The 21,481-nt window shown below is 46.0% G+C and overlaps 1 protein-coding gene across 1 annotated transcript in view; it reads left to right on the forward strand.

Moving 5' to 3' along the window:
- The first annotated feature begins 527 nt into the window (after positions 1-527).
- The window catches only part of RUNX3 (RUNX family transcription factor 3), a 91,420-nt gene continuing 70,466 nt past the window's right edge, over positions 528-21,481 (forward strand). Inside the window, exon 1 of the mRNA XM_051988208.1 lies at positions 528-1,123. Coding sequence (XP_051844168.1) covers positions 1,066-1,123 — 58 coding nt within the window. The 5' untranslated portion in view covers positions 528-1,065. The remainder of the gene's footprint in view (positions 1,124-21,481) is intronic.

The raw sequence follows: 21,481 nt of genomic DNA on the forward strand, positions 1-21,481 counted from the left end.
CTTTGAGTTTCTACTTAATACTAGTTCACATAAAGCCCGTGGGGAGCCACCCATCCGACATATGGAAGTGGTCTCCCCGCACAATAGCGGGGCCGGCGGGAGAGGAGCTGCGCCCCAGACGGGCGGAGGGCGGGAGACGGGCAGCTGAAGGGAGAGAACCTTTCGTGCCCGCGGAGGGTGGCTGCCCTCAGCCAATTAGCGTCCCCCCGGTTCTGGGCCCGGCAGGAGGACACTGCCATTAATTAAGAGGAGGATGGGAAAAGTTCTCACCAGCTCCCCTCGCTCCGTGTTAACTGCCTTCAGAAGGGTAAACGAGCGGGGCCAATGGCACAGGCTGTTACCGACCAACACAGAAAATATCTTTTTTTCTTCTTTTTTTTTTGAAAAAAAAAGGAGCCACAGTGAGCTCCAAGGGCCAGGGTGACGTCCCGGGTCAGGTGACTCCCCGGGCCAATGAGCCCGTGTCGGGTTAAAGGCTTTTTCAGCCTGGGGAGCTGAGGTTGGCTTGACACTCTGAAGGCCTCTTCCCCAACCACAGAACCACAAGCTGGGAGTCCTCTGCCATCCCCAGGGGTACCTGGGGAGGAGGGAGGCTTGGCTCCCCCGCCGTGGGGGAGGGGGCCCAGCTTGCCCTAGCTTGGGGAGGGGGTGCTGCTCTGTCTGCTTGGGGGTAAGTTTCATTCATTCCTCTGGGCCCTGGCCCCCCGCCTGGCCTGCCCGCTGCTGCCCGGGGGCCCCCCCCTCGCTGCCCGCTGCCGCCTTTGCTCTCGCCCCTTCCATCACTAATGATAGTCTGCATATACTGCTGTTGAACACTCTGTGGCCAGACATTCCTGTGGGACTGAGAACCCAAATTCTTGGGTACAAATAGGCATTAGCTTCCTCTGGGATCTCTCCCTCTCTTTCTCTCTTTTTTTTGCTCTTTTTCCTTTTTTTTTCTTTTTTTGTTGCCCCCCTTGCTTTTTTTTCAAATTATTTTCAAAAGTAGCAGAAAAAAAAAGTACCCCCCCCAGTTCCAAGCCAGCCCCATCAAGGACTGAATTCTCGCCTCCCTCAGACCAGAGCATGGCGTCCAACAGTGTCTTTGATTCCTTCACGACCTACTCGCAGCCCTTCATTCGCGGTGAGTAGAGAAATCCCTCCGTAGCCACTGGCCGGTGCCCGCCGCCCACTGCTTGGGGTGGGGGACCCCCGGGTGGGCTGGCTGGGGGCGCCTTCCCTGGCTCAGGCCGGCTCTTCGGAAGGTGGTCCGCCTCCGAGCCCCCTCCCGCCCCGCACCCCTACCCCCAAACTCAGGGCAGCCGGTTCTTGGAATGGGTTTCCTGTGCTGAACGTGGGGACCTCCCCTCGGGGAATCTCCACAGACAACCTGCGATACCCCCCGGGGGGTGGGGGCAGCTTGCGGGGGCTGAGGGGCGAGGTCGCCTCCATTGGAGGGGGGTGCGGCGTCTCCAGGGTCCTGGGAGGGCTCCCCTGGCCAGCTTGGGAGGTGGGGGCACCCCGCCTTTGGGTGGCCTTTGGGGCAAACTGTCCCGACGTGAGCCGGGGAAGGGAAGAAGGGCCGTTGGGCCTCGGGCTTCCTGCTAAGGCCAGTGAATGCCCAGGACCCGGGTCTGAGCTCCCAGGCCAGATTCCAACAAGGCAGGGACGCTGACTCGAGGAGTCGGGCCATGTTTCTGGGAGGGGAAGCCCCCAGAAACCGGCTGAGAATCCAGGTGGCTTCTTGCTAAAAGTGGAAGGGTAAGGAAATTCTTGCCCCCTCCCAGAGTTCTGGGGGCCAAGGAGCAGGCATTTTTCTGCAGAAAGTTTCTGCTGAAAAGGAGGGAGCAAAAGTGGCGGAGCTAAAGCATCTCTCTGAGCACGGAGGCCCGGCCAGACCTTCCCTCGGCTTCCAGGGCTCTGGGCCGGCTTCCCCATGCAGGCGGCCGGAGTCCGGGCAGGGGCTCTGAGTGAGTGATGGACAGCCCCTTCCCCGTCCTGGCTCAGCCGTAGGGGGTCCTCTCCCAGACGCCTGCATGGTGCGGCGTGAGGGTCTGGGACGGGCCACGAGGCCCTGCCCCTCGTCGTAGCGCCGGATTATATAGGATGGAACTCCCTCCCAGGAAGGAGAGCTAGAACTAGGGAGGGGTCTTAGGACGCAGACCGTCAGAACAGAGGGACCGCAGAATCCACAGTGTCTGGGCTGGGACACCGAGTTAGCGCTGAAACGGACCTCCAGTGTTTCCGCTGTACCGATGGGACCGACGCTTAAGGGGAACTGTATGGGATCTTTGCTCGTCCGGGTTCCGAGGAGGTTCTGAGATTTGTCTAGTGTCTGTGTCACAGCGGTGAGATCTGAACCCAGGCTCTCTGAATCCAGAGCTCATGCGCCTTCTGTAAGAGCATGTAAGAAGGGACCCTAAACCATAAAGAACTTGAGATATGGACTATTAGAACTGCAGGGGATCTTCAGAGTTCTGAGGAGGTTCTGAGATTTGTCTAGTGTCTATGGGGCAATGGTGAGATTTGAACCCAGGATCTCTGAATCCAGAGATCCTGCACCTCTTGTAAGAAGGGACCCTAAACCATAAAAACACTTGAGCTGTGGCCTATTAGAACTGTGTGGGGTCTCTCCTCTTCAGGGTTCTGAGTTCACCTGACCCAGTTTCTTCACTCTGGGGATGTTGTCCCAGCACACCTGGCCAGAGGGCATCCGAAGGGAGACTTAAACGCAACCTCATGTTCTTTCTTCAGTAACAGTTTTAGTCACTTTAAAATGTAGAATATCAAAGCAGGAAGAATTAGAATTATAGAAAGAGAACGAGAATCCATAGAATTAGAACCCAGAATATGCGATCTGGAAGGAACCTTAGAACACAGATATCAGAGTTGGGAAGAACCCAGCAAGTAGGGAAGCTGAGGCTTAAAGAAGAGGCTTGGGGGAAGAGTTTCAGTGGCCAAGCTCAGTCTCTTGGCCAGCTCTCTTTCCATTATAATAGAAAGCACTCATGGGGCCGGGGCCACAGAAGTAGTAAGCTGGAGGTCAGCAGCAGGCCATGCTGCCATTTCCCAGTGTGTCCATCTGTGTCCGACCAGCTTGCTTGTGAAACAGATCCCAGACTGTATCTCCAGGAGCCAGCCCAGGCCTGGCAGGCAAGCAGGAGACTCGGTTTCTTACCAAGGCTCCCACACCGATGCCATTTGCTGGGTTATTCCCTTTTTTCTCCAACTAAGCCTGATCTGGGCTACAGACCAGCAGGACCCCTCCCCTGGGTGCAGACTGCAGGGGCCAGGCTGCCAGCTACAACTGCCACCTTTGGGTTATCCAAGGCATCTTTCCCGGGACTGAAAATCGTCCCCAAAAAAACAGTTATCCAGGGTATCTTTCTCTGGGCCTGAAAATAGTCCCCATGAAAACAGTTATCCAGGACATCTTTCTCCAGGACTGAAAATAGTCCCCAAGAAAACAGTTATCCAAGGCATCTTTCCCGGGACTGAAAATCGTCCCCAAAAAAACAGTTATCCAGGGTATCTTCCTCCAGGACTGAAAATCGTCCCCAAAAAAACAGTTATCCAGGGTATCTTTCTCCAGGACTGAAAATAGTCCCCAAGAAAACAGTTATCCAGGGTATCTTCCTCCAGGACTGAAAATCATCCCCAAAAAAACAGTTATCCAGGATATCTTCCTCCAGGACTGAAAATCATCCCCAAAAAAACAGTTATCCAGGGTATCTTTCCCGGGACTGAAAATCGTCCCCCAAAAAAACAGTTATCCAGGGTATCTTCCTCCAGGACTGAAAATTGTCCCCAAAAAAACAGTTATCTAGGGTATCTTCCTCCAGGACAGAAAATCATCCCCAAAAAAACAGTTATCCAGGGTGTCTTCCTCCAGGACTGAAAATCGTCCTCCAAAAAACAGTTATCCAGGGTATCTTTCTCTGGGCCTGAAAATAGTCCCCAAAAAAAATAGTTATCCAGGGTATCTTTCCCAGGACTGAAAATCGTCCCCCAAAAAAAACAGTTATCCAGGACATCTTTCTCTGGGCCTAAAAATCATCCCCAAGAAAACAGTTATCTAGGACATCTTTCTCTGGGCCTAAAAATCGTCCCCAAAAAACAGTTATCCAGGGTATCTTTCTCCAGGACTGAAAATCATCCCCCAAAAAACAGTTATCCAGGGTATCTTTCCCGGGACTGAAAATCGTCCCCAAAAAACAGTTATCCAGGGTATCTTCCTCCAGGACTAAAAATCGTCCCCAAGAAAACAGTTATCTAGGACATCTTTCTCTGGGCCTAAAAATCGTCCCCAAAAAACAGTTATCCGGGGTATCTTCCTCCAGGACTGAAAATCATCCCCAAAAAAACAGTTATCCAAGGCATCTTTCTCTGGGCCTGAAAATCGTCCCCAAAAAAACAGTTATCCAGGGCATCTTTCTCTGGGCCTGAAAATAGTCCCCAAGAAAACACTGGGCACGGGAGGCAGAGTGTGAGCTCCCTGGGAGCCATGTGTCCCTTCCCCTCCCTCCTCCTAAGATGCTGTTGTTATTATAGAAGTCCCTTTGTCCCCTGGCTTTGCTAATGAAAGGCAGCTCCTATGGCAAGAAAATAAAGGTTTATAAAAACCATTTGCACCATTCTTTGTGATCTCTATTCCCTCTTCTACGAGCCAGATGAAGAAATACTAGGGTTTGACTCAGTGTTCTCAAGACAGACACGCTCCTGTCTGGCTTAAATTTAATGATCCAGTAAGCTCAATCACTGACCAGGCAGGCCACGGTTAGCGATTAGGTAAGTGGGTACAGAAAACAGGACGTAGGGGTCAGAAAATCCTGAGTTCAAATCCAGCCTCGGACACCCACTAGCTATGTAATGGGTGCGTGGATTCACTTCCCTAACCCTGTTTCCTTATCTGTATAGTAGGCTAATAGCACAGACCTTTCCACGATTGTCGTCAAGATAATATGATGCTTGTAAAGAGCCCTGAAAACCTTAAAACACTAGTAAATGCTAGCTATCATTATTATTATTGCACGTGTGTTAAGGACCAGTGATTAAGCAGAGCAGCTAGCAATGGAAAAAGAAGTGGATTTAAAGTTAGAAGATGTGAGTTCTAGTCACTGTCTGTGTGATCTGTGAAGGCCCTTAACTTCTCTGCTTTCTATCTCCTTTTCTGAAGGGGATGGATTAACTGGCCCCCGAGTTCCCTTCCAAGGTGAAATCTTATTATTAGACACTAAGGATAAATTTTTTTTAAAAAATGAAACAATCTTTGCATTCAAGGAACTGACTTTTACCTTGAATGTGAATATATACAAATTGTCTCCAGTTGATTTGCCGAGGGCAGGAACTGTCTTTTGCTCTTCTTTGTATTCTCAGAACTTAGCACAGTGCCTGATACAAGATGGAGGCTTAATAAATGTTGACTGAGTGAAAAACAAAATAGATTCAAAGCAAATAAAAGGGAATTTAGCAGCGGAGAGGAATGAGGAGGGACCTCATGTGGGAGGAGATGCTTGACTGGGATTTAAAGGAAATTGGGGATTCTAAGGCATGGCAGTGAGAAGGTAGAATATTGTGAGCCTGGGGATCAGCTGGGAGATGGAACGTTCTGTGTGAGGAAGAGCAAGAAAGATGGCTTGTCTTTGGCAGAGAGGGAAATAACTCATAATACACTTGGAAAAGTAGGTTGGATTCAGATGGTGAGGGGCTTCAAAAGCCAAACAGAGGTGTTATTGTTGGGTAATAGGCAGCCATGGAAGTTTGTTGAGCAGGAGAGTAACCCCGTTTTAGAACAATCAGCAGCAGCTTTGTAGAGGAGGAATTGCAAATGGAAAAGAAGGCGGATTTTATAGTCCAGGTGACGAGGACCTCTGTGAGTGGAGAGAAGATATATCCCAAAGGTGAGAAGGTAGAAATAACAGGACTCAGTGATAGATTGGATGGGGGGAGTAATGGGAAAGAGGGGCCGAGGGCTCCACACTATTCTATAATCTGTGTGAGGGTCATAGGAAGCGGCAGAACGAGCAGTACTATTTTTCCTTACTAGTTTGGCCTTCTCTGAGGCTTGCTCTGCCTCCCACCTACGTGGACCCTCTCCAGAATGGTTTGTGGGGGACGAGGTGAGCTGGGAAGGAGAACGGGCTGGATCCCCACAGGGAAGGAGGGCACCGGTGGGTTGTGGGGGACAGAACGCCCCACACTCTGCCTCCGAGGGCAGCATCCAGCTTTCCGTAATCCTCCACCACAGGGAACCCAAAGAGCAGACTCTGATTGAGCGGAGTGGAGGCCCTAGAAGGGCTAAGCTGATTCTCCTCAGGATCTCGGTGGGGAGGCAGCTGGAAAAGAGAATCTCAGCCTGCCCTAGGCAAGACTGACGAGCTCCTAGACCTTAACTTTAGGGTGGCTGCCAGGCGAGCTTCCTCATTTTCTAGAAGAGAAGTCACTTATCTCGAGTCAAGCAACTAGACCGTCTCAGAGGCAGAATTTGAACCCAGGTCTCCAAGACCACCATTATATCCTAGTCCATGCTGTGAATCAGATGCAGCTGAAAGTTTGAATTGTATTCCTGGACAGACAGTAGGCCCGGCTGCTAAAGGATTGGCTGTCTTCGTACTTCCAGTAAGAATGTAAGAACTCTCCTCCCATTTATTCATTCATTCACTCACTCATTTGTTCCACTGCTGGAAAGGCTAGGCCCATTACTTCTTTATACCCTCTATGACTGTTTTTTGCTGTTGAAAAGGTGTTTTTCCATCTGCCTGTTTTAGCTAAAATATGGGACTTCCTGACGGGCCTTTTCTCCTTCCCCTGACTCCTGGTGCAGCTATGGAATCATCAAATGACCCTAGAGCTCCAGCTGTTGCTAGGATGTCAGAAGAGGAAGGGAGCTTAGAATGCAGAATTTTAGAGCTGACGGGGGTCTTCCTACACACAGTGTCGGCCTTAGAGACCAGTCAGTGTAAACCCCTAATTTCACAGACAAGGGAATTAAGGGCCAGAAAGAATTGCAGTGATTTGCTCACTAAAGATTGGTGGAACCAGCCAGTGCCCAGCTCACTGTAGTACCCTAAGCCACTACCTTCATTCTGCCCCATAAGGGAAGAAAGGCAAATCTCCGTGTCTTCCTGAGACAGTTTGGCCAATGGACAAGGCAGGGAGAAGCTGCAGGTAGCAAATGGTCCCCAGAGTCCACCTGGCCCTTCTGAGAGGCTCTTACCCATTCATGGAAGGGAGTCAGTCAGTAACCCTGTCAGAGATGCCGGCTTTTAATGGGATGTGATGGGAAGAGCCCTGAAACGCTCATGTCCTACCCCAGTTCCAGCACTAATTTGCTGGCATTTGGAAACTCATTTGACTTGTCTGAACTTCAGTTCTTACTTATAGTTTTCTAAAGTGAAAAATTATACTAGATGGGTTCTAAGGCCCCTTCCACCTCTAACGTTCTGTGGACTAAGGCCCCTTCCACCCTAACATTCCCTGGGCTAGGACCCCTTCCTCCCTAACGTTCTCTGCCCTAAGGCCTCTCCAAGCTCCGACCGTCTCTCTGCTAAGGTCTCCAGCACTCTGCCTTCTACGTTCTGAGGCTCTTCCTAACTGATAACATGGGGTTCTGGAGTCTGTGCGACATCCCCCAGCCCCAGGCCTTGCCCCCGTCCCAGTTCGGGCCCTTCCCTCCCTCCTTTCCCCGCTGTCCCTCCCTGCTCTCATCTCTCCCCTGTGGGCTGATCCTCACACTACAATGGCACGTCACAAGAAGGCCTCATTTCCTTTCCCAGTGACTGTTCTAAGCCCCAAACACCTCCCACGAATACAAGGGTTTTTCTGAGGAAGACAGGAGGCAGCTGTTTCCCGCCTCCCCCAAGGAGTGAAAAGAGGAAACAGGCCGGGTGCGAGAGGCAGGATTTAGGTTAGACCTCAAAAGGAAAAATCCTCTGGTCTCAGTGGCTTTTACAAGCTGCAGGGACCCCCGGGGTGGGAGGGGGAGTATTGACTCTTCTGGGGATTATGAGGGGGAGATGGTGGGAGACTGGGGGTCTTAAGCCACCTCTATCTTGGGGCTCCATGGAAAGATTTCATGCCCCTATAAGCTTGGATGAAGGGAAGTTTTTTGTTTTTTTTTTTTTTGTTTTTTTTTTTTTTACTAACTTTAATCTCTTGTATTTTAAGTATTTAAAAAAATTCTTAGAAAATGTCTTTAGCTTTACCTGACTGACAAAGGAGTCCCTATCTCTCTGTTCCTATCTCTCTCTTTGTTTTTGTCTCTGTCTTTCTCCTGTCTGTCTCTATGTCTCTACTCTGTTTCTGTCTCTCTCTTTGTTTCCTGTGTCTCTCTCTTTGTCTCTGTGTCTCTGTTTTTCTTTCTCTGTATTTGTCTCTGTCTCTCTGTATCTCTACCTCTTCTTTTTAGTCTTTGTCTCTCTCTGCCTCAGTCTGTCTCTGTCTGTCTCCTTTCCCCTCTCCTCCTTCTCTCTCTCTTTCCTTCCCCTTCTCCTTCACTTCTGTCTCTCTGTCTCTGTCTCTCTCTCTATTTCTGTCTCTCTCTCTGTCTCTGTCTCTATCTCTCTGTCTCTCTCTCTCTGTCTCTGTCTCTCTCTCTCTGTCTCTCTCTCTCTGTCTCTCTGTCTCTCTCTTTCTCTCTCTCTCTCTCTCCCCCGCCCCTTTGTCTCTCTCAGCCCCCACAGGCCTTCTGCAATGATCTCTAGAAGCTCCTCTTAAGCTGTGAAACTTTGGGATGTTACTTCTTTTGTATCGTAGCCTTTCTGCCCAGAGATTGAGGGGCAGAGTAGGGGAAGGGCAGCCGAAGGCTGCACTCATCATGATTAGAGGGTCTTGAATCTAGAATTGGAAGGGACCTCAAACCCCATCTAGTCCAATGCCCTCATTTTAAACATGTGGAAACTGAGGCCCAGGAGGATGAGAATCGACCAAGATTTGACTCATTGTTCCCTTGAGAGGAAAACGTCCGGGCTAGACCTGGAAGAGAACGGAGCCCCGTGGGCCGGGGGCTGCGGAGCTCTAAAGGGCAGGGGTCCCCCCGGCCGTGCCCGTGGTTCCCAGACCAAAGGGCGGGCTGGCAGTGCCCACTCAGCAGTTCCAGAGCCCGTCCTTGGAAGCCTCTCCTGCACATACCTGGGCCTGACCCCAGAGACCACCCAGCCAGACCAAAGAGGGCCACATTCCAAAGGGGTGGCCCTTTCCTCTCCCTCCCCAGCGATCCCACCTCAACCCAATGGAGCCTCGCCCTCTCTCCTGATTCATCTGCAAACAACAGGGACTCTATGTCCCAGCCTTGCCCACCACGATCCACATAGAGAGGCCATTGAGAGGCTCAGCAGCCCTTCCCAAGCAGCAGACCGCTGTCCTGTGGGCCCGGAGAAAAAAGGAGGTTTTTCTAAACCACCTGGGGAGGGTCAGGGTGGGGAAAGAGACAGGGAGTGGTCCCCCCGAGGTGCGGGCTCTGGGAGCATGACCCACCCGAAGGATCACAAGGAGCCCCTGAGGCTGCCTGGCTTGAGCCAGCTTGATTACAGGCCCCCAGGGCCTTATGCAATGATGGAGTGAGAGAAGGTGGCAGGTAGTGGACCCATCCTGGGGCAACACCTCCTGAACAGAAACCCAAGGACAGAGGCAAGTCCAAGGTTAGGTACCCAAGCCTCCCAAAAACATGGCTGCCTTCTTCTCAGGAACCAGAAAGTGATGGAACTGGAAGCAAATTTAGACCACAGAATGTCTAACTCTTCTAGAGCAGGAGAAGACCTTAGATGGGGACCTTTTTTCCATCAAGGGCCATTTGGGTATCTCTAACACGTTCACGGGCCACACAAAAACCTTAAAAACTTCGGCAGTGAGTTGTACCTAGCTTTCAGCTCACCGTCGCCTGCTGGCTCTGGCAGGGCCAACCAAGTGATCTCACAGGCCTTCTACGGCCTACGGGCGGACATTCCCCACCCCTGCCTTAGACGATAGGATAGTGGAGCTTGGAAGCACCCAGAGAACATAAAAATGGAAAGGATCTTAGAACACAGAGCATGTCAGAACTTTGGAACAGAGAATGTCAGAGCTGAGAGGAACCTCGAATACAATGTCAGCCCTAGAAAGGGACCTTAGGACATAGATTGTCACAGCAGACAAAGAATGTTGGCATATAAGGAGATGTTAGAACACTTAAAACATGTAATTTATGTATTTTTAATGCATTAAGCACCTATGCTTGTTACTGGAAATACAGAGAAAAAATTCTAATTCTTCACTCTTAAATTGGTCCTCCTTGGGAAGAGAGTGCCCAGAACTCTTTTCGTTTTTTCCTTCCTACCACTGGCTTTTTGTCTCCGTCCTCCTTTTGCCTACACCAGGATCACCTGGCTACAGTAAATGTCATCATCAAGGTCTGAACTAAGTTTCCTAAATCCAGAGCCCCAATTCATTCTCTGTTGGTCACTAAAGTGAATGTTTTTAAAGCTCATCCCTTCCCTACTCAATAAACTCCAGTGGCTCCCTATCACCTTCAGGATCAATTATAAAATGTTTTATTTGACATTCAAAGCCCTTCTTAACTTAACCCCTCCAATCTTTCTATTCTTCTCACATCTTACTCCCCAACATACCCCTCGATCCAACGACGCTAACCTGCAGGCCGTTCCACCTCTCAAACTCCAGACATTCTCTCTGGCTGACCCCCAAGGCCTCGAAGGCTCTCTCTCCTCCACTTCCATTATGGACTTTAAGTCCCAACTGAAATCCTCCTTCCTACAGGTCGCCTTCCCCAGTGCCTCTTAATTCCAGTGCTTTTCTTCTGTTAATTATTTCCAATTTATTCCACATCGGCGGTTTTTAATATATATTTGTTTGTACATTGTTGTTCACATCGGAACGTGAGCTCCGTGAGATCAGGGATTTATTTTTTACCTCTTTTTGTATCCCCAGCACATAGTAAGTCCTTAATGTTTAATGAATGAATGAACTGATAAAAGGCAGTTGTGATATTTACTACATATTTAATCCCAGTAAAGCTTGCAACCTCTGGGAATAAGTCTTGTCCCACTTGTAGATAGGAATAATAATAATATCTCCAATGAGATAATATTTGAGAATGAGAAATTCTCAATGAGAAAATACAAAATATTTAGTGAATTTCAACGTGCTCTAAGAATCGTTTTTACTATTATCCTCATTACTGTGATTATTGAATAACCTACAAATAGTGATCTTCAGAAGGAAAAGAAAGAGAAAGTAGAGCAAGGATCCTACCGTCCTATAATGTGCCAGATTCTCTGTCTAGTGCTTGCAATACAAAATTAAAATCCAAATAGTCCTTTTCCTCAAGGAGCCTACTGTGGAGGGAATGGGGAGAGACGGCATGAACACAAACAAATGGGTAGAAAGGAATACCGTGTAATTTTGAGAGATAGAGAATGCTAACAATTTGGGGGATCAGAAAAGGTCTCTTGTAGGAGGGGACACCTGAGCTGGACTTGGAAGAAATAGGGATTTCATGAAGCAGGGAAGGGAGGGATACCTTCCAGACACAGGGGTGTGTTCATGATAGGGAACAGCTAGCTGGTTGGAACAAGAGGCACAAAGGGGAATAGTATGTAACAGTACTGGAAAATTAGATGGGAACCTGGGGAAAAATACTTTCAATCAATAAGTACCTACTATATGCCAGGGACTGTGCTAAGCTTTGAATTTTTAAGCTTTTGCCATCAGAAGCAATAAGAAGCCAGTGAAGGTTTTTGAGTAAAAGTCTGTGAATTTGGAGGAGGGGGTCTGAAAGGAAGGAGAGGAACAGAGAGCTGGTTCAGATCTATGTGGAGGGTTTTTTCTGAATTTTTTTTTAATTTCTGGAATAAAACAAGCATTTTCATAAAATAATAATAAAAAGACAACTGCACGTGAAATTGCAAATCTACTATGTGCAACTTGCTTTTCCTTTCAAATAAACAACAAAATGATCTGTTTTAAGATATCAACGTGATAAGAAATTCCCACCTACCCTTCTCTTCAAGTCACTGGCTTTAGAAGTCTTCTCTAAGCACCTGCCCCCAGCACAGAATGATATTTCCTTCCCGTCTCTAATCTCCTTTCTCCTGGTATTAAGCCCCACACACTGCAGGGGAGTTCAGTTGTCAGTACCTGTCTGTGCTTAAGCTTTGCCTGAATAGCTAAGATTGGGAGTTCTGTGAAGGCAGGACTCAGATCGCCACTGTCTTTATATCCCTGTGAGTACAGACTCTATACAGTAGGAAGTTTTTAAATAGTGAATGAATGTGTCAGAGAGCTGGGAATTGTAGGAGTTTTGTAAATATTGAATGAATGAATGAATGAATGAATGTGTCAAAGGGCTGAGAATTGTAGGAATTTTGTAAATATTGAATGAATGTGTCAAAGAATTGGGAATTGTAGGAAATTTGTGAATAATGAATGAATGAATGAATAAATGAATGTGTCAAAGGGCTGGGAATTGTAGGAAATTTGTGAATAATAAATGAATGTGTCAAAGGGCTGGGAATTGTAGAAATTTTGTAAATATTAAATGAATGAGTGTATATTGAATTGCTGGGAGTCTTTCAATCTTTATAGATTTCCCCTTCTTACCCATTTCTTTTCCCCAGGGCTTTCCCCACTCTGCCACAAACTCACCCTGTGTCCTTGGCCCAAATGGATCTCAGCTTCCTCCTCTATAAAAGGGGAGAGGTTAATCCTTGCCCTCATTGCTGTGAGGTGTAAATGAAATTATGAATGAGAAAATGCTCTGAAAACCTTGAAATGCCCTTCACACACGAGGGTTAGCACTCATTACCCCAAATCTGAGGCTTTCTCAGAGATGGTTTCTCAAGACTGTTTAGAGCCTCTTGACACAAAATTGGTTTCATCCTCCCCATGTGGCTGTGGCCAGATGATGCAGGGGATAGAGCCCTGGGTCTGTAATCTGAAAGATCTGAGTTCAAATTCAGACTCAGACACTCACTAGCCGTGTGACCCTGGGCACTCTGGAGAAATAAATAACAAATTACTCCAGTATCTTTGCCAAGAAAACTCCATGGGCAGCAGTGGTGTGCTATGGTCTATGGGGTCATGAAAAGTCTGACAAACTGAAGGACGTGTGCTATGGGAGAGAAGGAGGAAAGTCTAGTGGGTAGGTCCATGCCCTGCTTCAGTACTAAAACCAAGGGTGGGCACACCCTCTAAAGCAGAAGTCGAGAAAGGAGAAAACAATGTGCTAACATATATATATATATATATATAGAGAGAGAGAGAGAGAGGAGAGAGAGAGAGAGAGAGAGAGAGAGAAGAGAGAGAGAAGAGAAGAGAGAGAGAGAAGAGAGAGAGAGAAGAGAGAGAGAGAGAGACAGAGAGACAGAGAGACAGAGAGACAGAGAGAGACAGAGAGAGAGAAGAGACAGAGACAGAGAGAGGAGAGAGAGAGAGAGAAGAGAGAAGAGAGAGAGACAGAGAGACAGAGAGACAGAGACAGAGACAGAGAGACAGAGAGAAAGAGACAGAGAGAGACAGAGAGAGGAGAGAGAGAAGAGAGAGAAGAGAGAGACAAAGAGAGAGAAGAGAGAGAGAGAGAGAAGAGAGAGAGAGAGAAGAGAGAGAGAGAGAAGAGAGAGAGAGAAGAGAGAGAGAGAGAGAGAGGAGAGAGAGAGAAGAGAGAAGAGAGAGAGAGAGAGAGAGAGAGAGAGAGAGAGAGAGAAAGAGAGAGAGAGAGAAGACAGAGAGAGAGAGAGAGACAGAGACAGAGACAGAGACAGAGAGAGGAGAGAGAGAGAGAAGAGAGAAGAGAGAGAGAGACAGAGAGAGAAAGAGAGAGAGAGAAGAAAGAAAGAGAGAGAGAGAGAGAGAGAGAGAGAGAGAGAGAGAGAGAAGAGCCCTGTATGGGATAAATTGGAAATAATTAACAGAAGGAAAGCACTGGAAGTAAAAAGCAGTGGGAAGCACTTGGAGCCATTCCTAGTTGCCAGAGAAGTGACCCCCCCACTCTGTCCCACAAACAAGACACCCCATCTCCTGGTTCCAGGTATTCTCTCTGATTGTGTCCCATGTCAAGAATAATCTCCTTGACTACTGACCTCCCTGGCTTCCTTCAAGTCCCAACTAAAATTCTACTTTCTACAGGAAGACTTCCACAACCCCTCTTAATTCCATAACCAATTTTAAAGCAAATTTAAAGCAAAAAATTAACTTGCTTTCCCTCTGTTAATCATGCCCAACCTATTCTGTACTTAGCTTGTCTCCCCGTTAGACTGTAAGGTTCTTGAGGACAGAGACTGTGTCTTGTCTCTATTGTATTCCTGGCTCTTAGCCCAGTACCTGATGGACACTTTAACATGTTTATTGGGTTAAATTGTCTCAAGACTCCAGAGGATGCTCTTCCTCTTCCTGGCCAGAGAGCTGTTGCAGAGAGGCCGCTAGAGTCCACATCTGGAGGCAGCTGAGAAGAGCCTCCTTTCTCCACTCCTGCTTTAGGGGATGGACCTACCCTTGGGCAGCTGGGAGGGGTCTGGGGCAGCTCCTCTCCCACAAATCTGGAGGAGGGCAAAATCTCCTTGTGTCAGAAGGATCCTCCTGAAAGCTCACAGCCGGAATCTGAGGCAGGAGCCTCTCTTCCCCCTTGGCTCCCTTAGGAGCTCTGCAGCCCAGACATGGGCTTTCCCCCAGGGGAACTGTGAGAACACAAGGGGAGCTATCCTGAATGGGGCCCCGGACACAGGTCTACAGGCCCCTGAGTTTCACGATGACTGGTTTCAGGAGCTTGTGGTAAGCTGGGAGGTAGAAGACAGCCCCCTCTCTGGGGTGTGGGGATGTCCAGCCTGTCCTCCCACCCCGTGGAGCTACTGCAGCTCATGACCCAAGGTGGAGGAAGGGAGGGGAGGAGATCCCAGAGCATCCTGAGGCAAGGAGAGAGGGGTGTCCCTTAGCTTCTCTCCCCACTCCATCCTCAAAGAGCCCCAGGCACTCCCTTACCCAGCCTTCTCCTTCACCTGCTGGCCAAGGCACAAAGGGCCACAGAAAAGCCGGCAAGGAGAACCTCAGAAATTCGAGTCTCTCTAACTTTGTTTCCCTCCTCTATCAAACAAAAAGAATGTCTCGGCTGCTTTCTCAGCTTGCTCCTAACTCTCAAACCCGTCTCTGAGAGGGAGCATAGAATGTCAGAACCGGAACCGCCCCTAGAACACAGACTGAAGGCAGAATGTCAGGACTGGGAGGAGTCTTAGACCAAAGACGTCAGAGCTGGAACAGAGAATGTCGGAGGTGAGAGGAGCCCTCTGAGATCACACAGCCCACTCCCTTCAGTTTATAGATTAAGGCCAGGTGATGTTGGAGAGGCTGCCCAAATACAAAGTGAAGATTTACCTGAGGCAAGGGTGTCATCGCCACTGGAAGCCTTAGTCTTGGGTTCCGCCTCAGAAACTGACCTTCTCACTACAAACGGCTCCTATCAGTCCTCAGCATGGGAAAAATGACACTGTTTCTGCCCTCACGGAGCTTACAATCCAGAGGAGATGGTAGGACAGTAAATACATCCAAATACATGTTGGACAGCTCAGCTCAGCCATCTCTTGAGCATTTTTTTTTTTAAAAAAAAGAGGCTTAAAAGATTTGAAAAGAAAAAGGGAATTATAATCAGAAAAGTTCAGGAAGGCTTCATTGAGAAAATGGTCTGGGTCTGGGCTGGAAGATGCTCCCGATGGGTAGGAGCTGCTAGAATTTCTCCTTTCCTTCCAGAGCCTTAAAGAACCTCGGTCTCCATGCCATGGTGAGGAGGCTGCCTGTGGAGGACTTCCCCTAGTATTATGCAATAGAATATTTCAAGACAGAATAAATTATTATTATTATTAAAGACAACATGATATAATAAGATGCAAATTTATCAACCAAGGGGGATATTGCAGCTGTTACACTTGGGAATACTGCCCAAACCAGTTAAAATATAATTGGGAAATAGTTAACAAAAATAAATAAAAATAGAATAGGACATAGATAACGTTGATTCATAGTTTTATAAGCCAATATGCAGCTGAGATTCTTATGTAGAATTTAGTTCTATTTGAGTTTGACATTACTGGTATAGTGGATAGAGAGCTGGCCTCTGAGTCAGAAAGACCTGAGTTCAAGTCCCATCTCAAACACAGACTGACTACATGACCCTGGGAAAAGCTCTTATCTTTCAGTGTGCTCTGAGCAACTGTCCAAGTTGCCCAGCAGGATCCATCTGCACTGATAGAGAGAATTTCCTCATCAAGGGCTTCTCTATGCCAGAGGTGTCAAACACAAATAGAAATAGGGGCTACTAAACATTACATAGATTCCTGTGACCTTACATAATGTTAAAATTACCTATGTTCTTTTGTATTTTATTAAATATTTCCCAATTGTAAGTGCTGAGCTTTCAACACTTCTGCTATACTCCAAAGAAACTTTAAATTTGAACAACAAAAAAAGGTACAAAAATGTGCAGAGAAGATACAAATCTGTTCATGTAGGTTTGATGTCAGGAACGACTTCCTGACAATGAGAGCTGTCCAAAAATAGAATGAACTGACTTAGACGGTCCTTAGATGTCTTCAACCAAAGACTGGGTGACCATTTATTGTCTGTGTTTCATCTGGACTGGATTTTCATTGAAGTCCTTTCTAACTCTGTTCTGTAATTCTGTAATCTTGATTAGGAAATGGGAATATTAAGGGACACACACTTTTTAAAAAAAGGTTTGCAAAATTAATTGAGTTGAAAAATGATTATGAATTAAGAAGATTCATTACACACACTTAAAAATGTTTATAAAATTAATTGAGTTGAAAAATGATTGTGAATTAAGATTCATTACATACACTTTTTTAAAAAGTTTATAAAATTAATTGAGTTGAAAAATGATTAGGAATTAAGAAGATTCATTTTGAACCACATGTGGGATATAATGTCAGGGTACAGAGTGGAGGCAGGGAGACTCATTAGGGCTGTGTGTGTGTGTGTGTGTGTGTGTGTGTGTGTGTGTGTGTGTGCAAAGGAGGGAGGATTGTAGAGAGTGGGGGGAAGGTGTCCAAGTTGTTGAGTATTTATTGAAACCACAAAAAAGTATAACTTTGAGTCAGAGTCAGATTCTTAAATGTGTTTGTCTCCCTCTGGCTTGGTCAGACACCTCCCTCTATCCTCCCTACCAATGTCATTAACTCTTTCTTCTCCTATCACTAATTCATTCATTCATTCGCTCATGTCAAAAAGTTTTCTTCTTTGAGGCTTCCTTATGACGAGTGGGTCATCTCAGATTCTTTAGCTTTTGCTCAAAAATATTTATTTCAAAAGATATAATCACTTGCACGCTTGCTCCCCTAATATGTGGGAGACATAATCCTCCTCCCCACATTGCACCTCTTTTGGAGGGAGATTATCAGGGTCATAATTTAGCTCAGATCCCATAGGGCACAGTCCAAGATCCAAATCTAAAGCCTCCTCCAGCTCAAATCCCAGGAGTGCTGACTTCTCCAGACTCCCATGCTGGTGATGGCTATACCTGAAATTCTGGCTCCATGCTCACCATCCATCTGAGCTTCTCTAAGATGGAGCTCACCAAAGAGGGAGGAAAGGCTTCCAGGACTGGCTCACCATCTGCCTTGGAGACTAGCTCAGGAAAGGATGAGGGGCTCACCAGAGCTGCAGGACCCACTTGGCAACCCCAGGGAGCCACCTCCTAACAATGAGTGGTCCAAAAGTGCGTGGAGGGGTGGTCTCTGGCGCACCCCCTTTCCCTGGGGATTTCAGGTTGAATATGTTGGGTGGCTCATTTGGGCTCCAGCACGTCCCTTCTACTCATCTCTGAAGTGCTGGGTGCGGTCAGAGGTCTCCTGAGGAGACTGTCCTGGTTTGAGTCTAAGGACAGAAGCCCTGATCTTTAGACAAACTAATTAATTCCTTTCTCCTTCTTTCTTTCCTTTCTTCTTTTTCTTTCCTTTTTCCTCTCTTCCTTCCTACTTTCCTTCCTTCCTTCTTTTCTTCCTATCTTTGCATTTGTAAGCCTTTAATAAATGGTTGTTGAATGGAAGTTAGTTACTTAACAGGTATTTTTTTACATTATCTACCCTGCTCAAAGCTCCCTGTGTGGTACACGGAGATGAGTGGGACACAATCCCAGAAGGGATCATAACTAGCAAGTGGTAAATGTGGCTTTGTCCAGATCGCTGACTTCTTGTGAAGGCAGACAGACTAGTACAAGTCCATTCCCCTTTTGGTCAACTCTCGGTGTCGGGAATTTTTTACCAACTTCCTCCTGGCTCTGCCTTGTTGTCATGTCTTGCCTTGAGGTCCTCCTGTGGCAACTGCCGAGGTAATCTTTTCTCTGTTCCCCTGTCTTCCTACTCACCACAGAGCTGAGAGCAAACAAAAGAATATAAGAGAATAAGCTGCAGAGGGAAGCAAAATTAACAATTAGGAAGCCCATTGAGAAAATGAATGTGAAAGCACATGGGAGAGTGCACACAACCCTACTCAGATAACATATGGAAAATAATGGCACCTTAGGACCCAGAACCCCAGCTCTGGGTTTGACTTAAGCATAGATTCTATCTCAAGGGCACCCTACAAACCATTCTCCTGCCTTAGACCAAGGCTAGAGAGACATTAAATAGTAACTGACATTTTATTTGGTGCTTTGAAGTTGATAAAGCACTTCATATACATTATCTCACTTAATGACACAGTAGGCAATGAGTTATAGTAAAGAGCATCAGAATGGGGCTCAAGTCAGAATTTAGCTGCTGGATCTTAGTTGTTCAGCCAGTTTTTAATTGCCATTTTTAAGCTGTGTTCAATTCTTTGTGACCCCATTTGGGGTTTTCTTGGCAAAGGTACTGGAGCATTTTGAGTTTTTCCATTTACTTCTCTGTTCATTCTACAGATGAAGAAACTGAGGTAGACAGTGTTAAATGGCTTGCCCAGAGTCATACAGTAAGGGTCTGGGACCCGAATTTGAATTCAGGTCCTCTTGACTCTAGACACTCTATGCATCATATCACTTTTCATTCCCCTATTTGCTGAGTTCCAGTTTTCTCATCCATAAAATGGGGATAATCATAATTATGACCTGCTGTTATTATTAATTAGTAATCATAAAATATTTTAAATGTTTTGTTATTATGCCAGATAATCATCTATTATACTGCAAAACAATTTTATTATGAACTTGACAAACATAAACAAACTCGATCATTTCCATATACAAGAACTGAAAAAGAGAATTGTATATGAAACCATGAATCTCTCTTGCATATAACTTGGTTTTCTTTAAAGGGTAACATCTCATATCAAAGGACAAGACCTTAAAGAGACAGTCTGTTAAAAAAACATATAATAAATTTAACATATAATTCCAGTATTACTTATCTGTGACTCTTTGAGAACTTCCTTTTGTAATCTTCTGTATGTTTCATAAACCTTTCATTGATGCTTTTTCTTCTTCTCTTTTTTTGCGGCATCTCTATTACTTCTTTCCTTCTTCTGTCTCCTCCCTCCCCAAAATAATGTTCTTCCTTGCAATTAAAAAAAAATACAGCCAAAGAAAGAAAAGTGCCCATTGGCTATCAGATAAGCTAAGCATTAAGAACCTACTGTGTGTTGACTAATGTGGAAATATATTTAAGATGATTGTATATGTATAACCTATGTCAGATGGCTTGCTGTTTTGTGGAGAGGGAAGAGAAGGTGGGAGAAAAATTTGGAATTCAAAATTTTGCCAAAATGAATATTGGAAACTATCTTTCCATGTAATTAGAAAAAATAAAATACTATTAAGTTAAAAAAAAAAAGCCTACCATGTATTGGGTCAAACTCCAAGCAAATGGCCTAGCTGTTAAATGCTTCAGGAGTTCGAGGAAGGAATTTTCAGAGAATCCAGAACATGACCAGGATGGCAAAGGACTCTGAGATCATGGCCTGTGAGCATTAGTTAAAGGAATAACGGTTATTTAGGCTGAGAAGCTTTAGGAGACATGGTTGAGGAAGTGTGACCTGTTGCTATTATTTATTAATAACAATTGCTATTGTGATGGGGCAAGCCAGGCGGTGCTATAGTTTACAGATTGAGTTGGAATCAAAAAGACTCATCATCCTGAGTTCAAATACAGCCTCAGACAAGACTGGACAAGTGCCTCAGTTTCCTCATCTGCAAAATGAGCTGAAGAGGGAAATGGCAAACCATTCAATAGCTCTGCTTGGAAAATACCAAGATGGGGTCCCAAAGAATTGGACACAATTGGACAACAGCTCAACTCATTATTATACTGCCTGAAAATCTTTCCTTCATGAGTTTGAGTATTTGAAAAGTGATGGTACTTGTTCCTAGGGAGCAGAATTAGGAAAAACAGGTGAAAATTAAAAAGAAGCTTGAGGTCCAAAAAAATCTGTTAACCCTGAGAGCTGTCCAAAAGTCAAGTGGACCTTCACAGGAAGTAATGAAATCCGTCTCCTTGGGATGTCTCCAAGCAGAACCTGGAGGTGGGTTTGTCAGGGTTGTTGTCAAGAGGATTGTTGTATGGCTACAAAGCTGAATTAAAAAGATCCCAAAAGATCTTTCTCTGATTCTAGGATCAGGAAAAACTTCAGGGGCATTGAAGATAGGTAATATTGCAGTGGACAGAATCCCCATGGATGAGCCAACAGCTAAGCAAACTGTGCTATGTGGATGGAGCGATATTATTGCAGCATAAGAAATTATGGATATAAATTCAGAGAAACATGGGGAAAACTTGTCCAAACTGACAAGGGAAAAAGAAAGCAGAACTGGGAAAAAGACCCGTGATGATTATGTTAATGTCATATAACACTATGCAATGAGACAACACTGTGTGACTGTAATACGAGTCTTGCTCAAAGACGAGTGATTAGGAAATGAATCTCCTTCTGTTTCTTGGAGAGATGGAGGACCATGGTCACAGAACAGTGCATTTGCTGACACGATGTTAGCTGGTTTTGTGCAACTGGTTTTCTTTGAAGCAAGAGAGCATGGCCAAATACGACTAGAGAAATATTAGTAAGCATTTGAGGACAGGGAGAACTCTACAAGAAAAAGGAACAATTTATCAAAAAATGTTTAAAAGGATAAATCAAAAGATTTAGCTGGAAGAGCCCCTCGAGACCAGTTTTCTTTGAAGCAAGAGAGCATGGCCAAATTTGATTACAGAAATATTAGTAAGCATTTGAGGACAAGGAGACTCTACAAGAAAAAGGAACAATTTATCCAAAATTTTCAAAAAAAGATAAATCAATAGACTTAGCTGGAAGAGCCCCTAGAGACCAGTGGAATCTGATCTTTCATTTTTCAGATGAGGAAACTGAGGCAAACAGAAGTAAAGTGATTTAGAGTCACATCTAGTAACACTCTGGGCTAGTATTTAAAACCAGATCGTTCTTATATCAAGTCCAGCCTTCTCTACCCATTACATTGGGCTGGCTGACTGAGAGGGAGAAAGATAAAGTTTAGACCTGTGATTTCACAGATATGTGAAGA

Source organism: Antechinus flavipes, chromosome 3 (assembly GCF_016432865.1).
Source record: "Antechinus flavipes isolate AdamAnt ecotype Samford, QLD, Australia chromosome 3, AdamAnt_v2, whole genome shotgun sequence".
Classification (NCBI taxonomy): domain Eukaryota; kingdom Metazoa; phylum Chordata; class Mammalia; order Dasyuromorphia; family Dasyuridae; genus Antechinus; species Antechinus flavipes.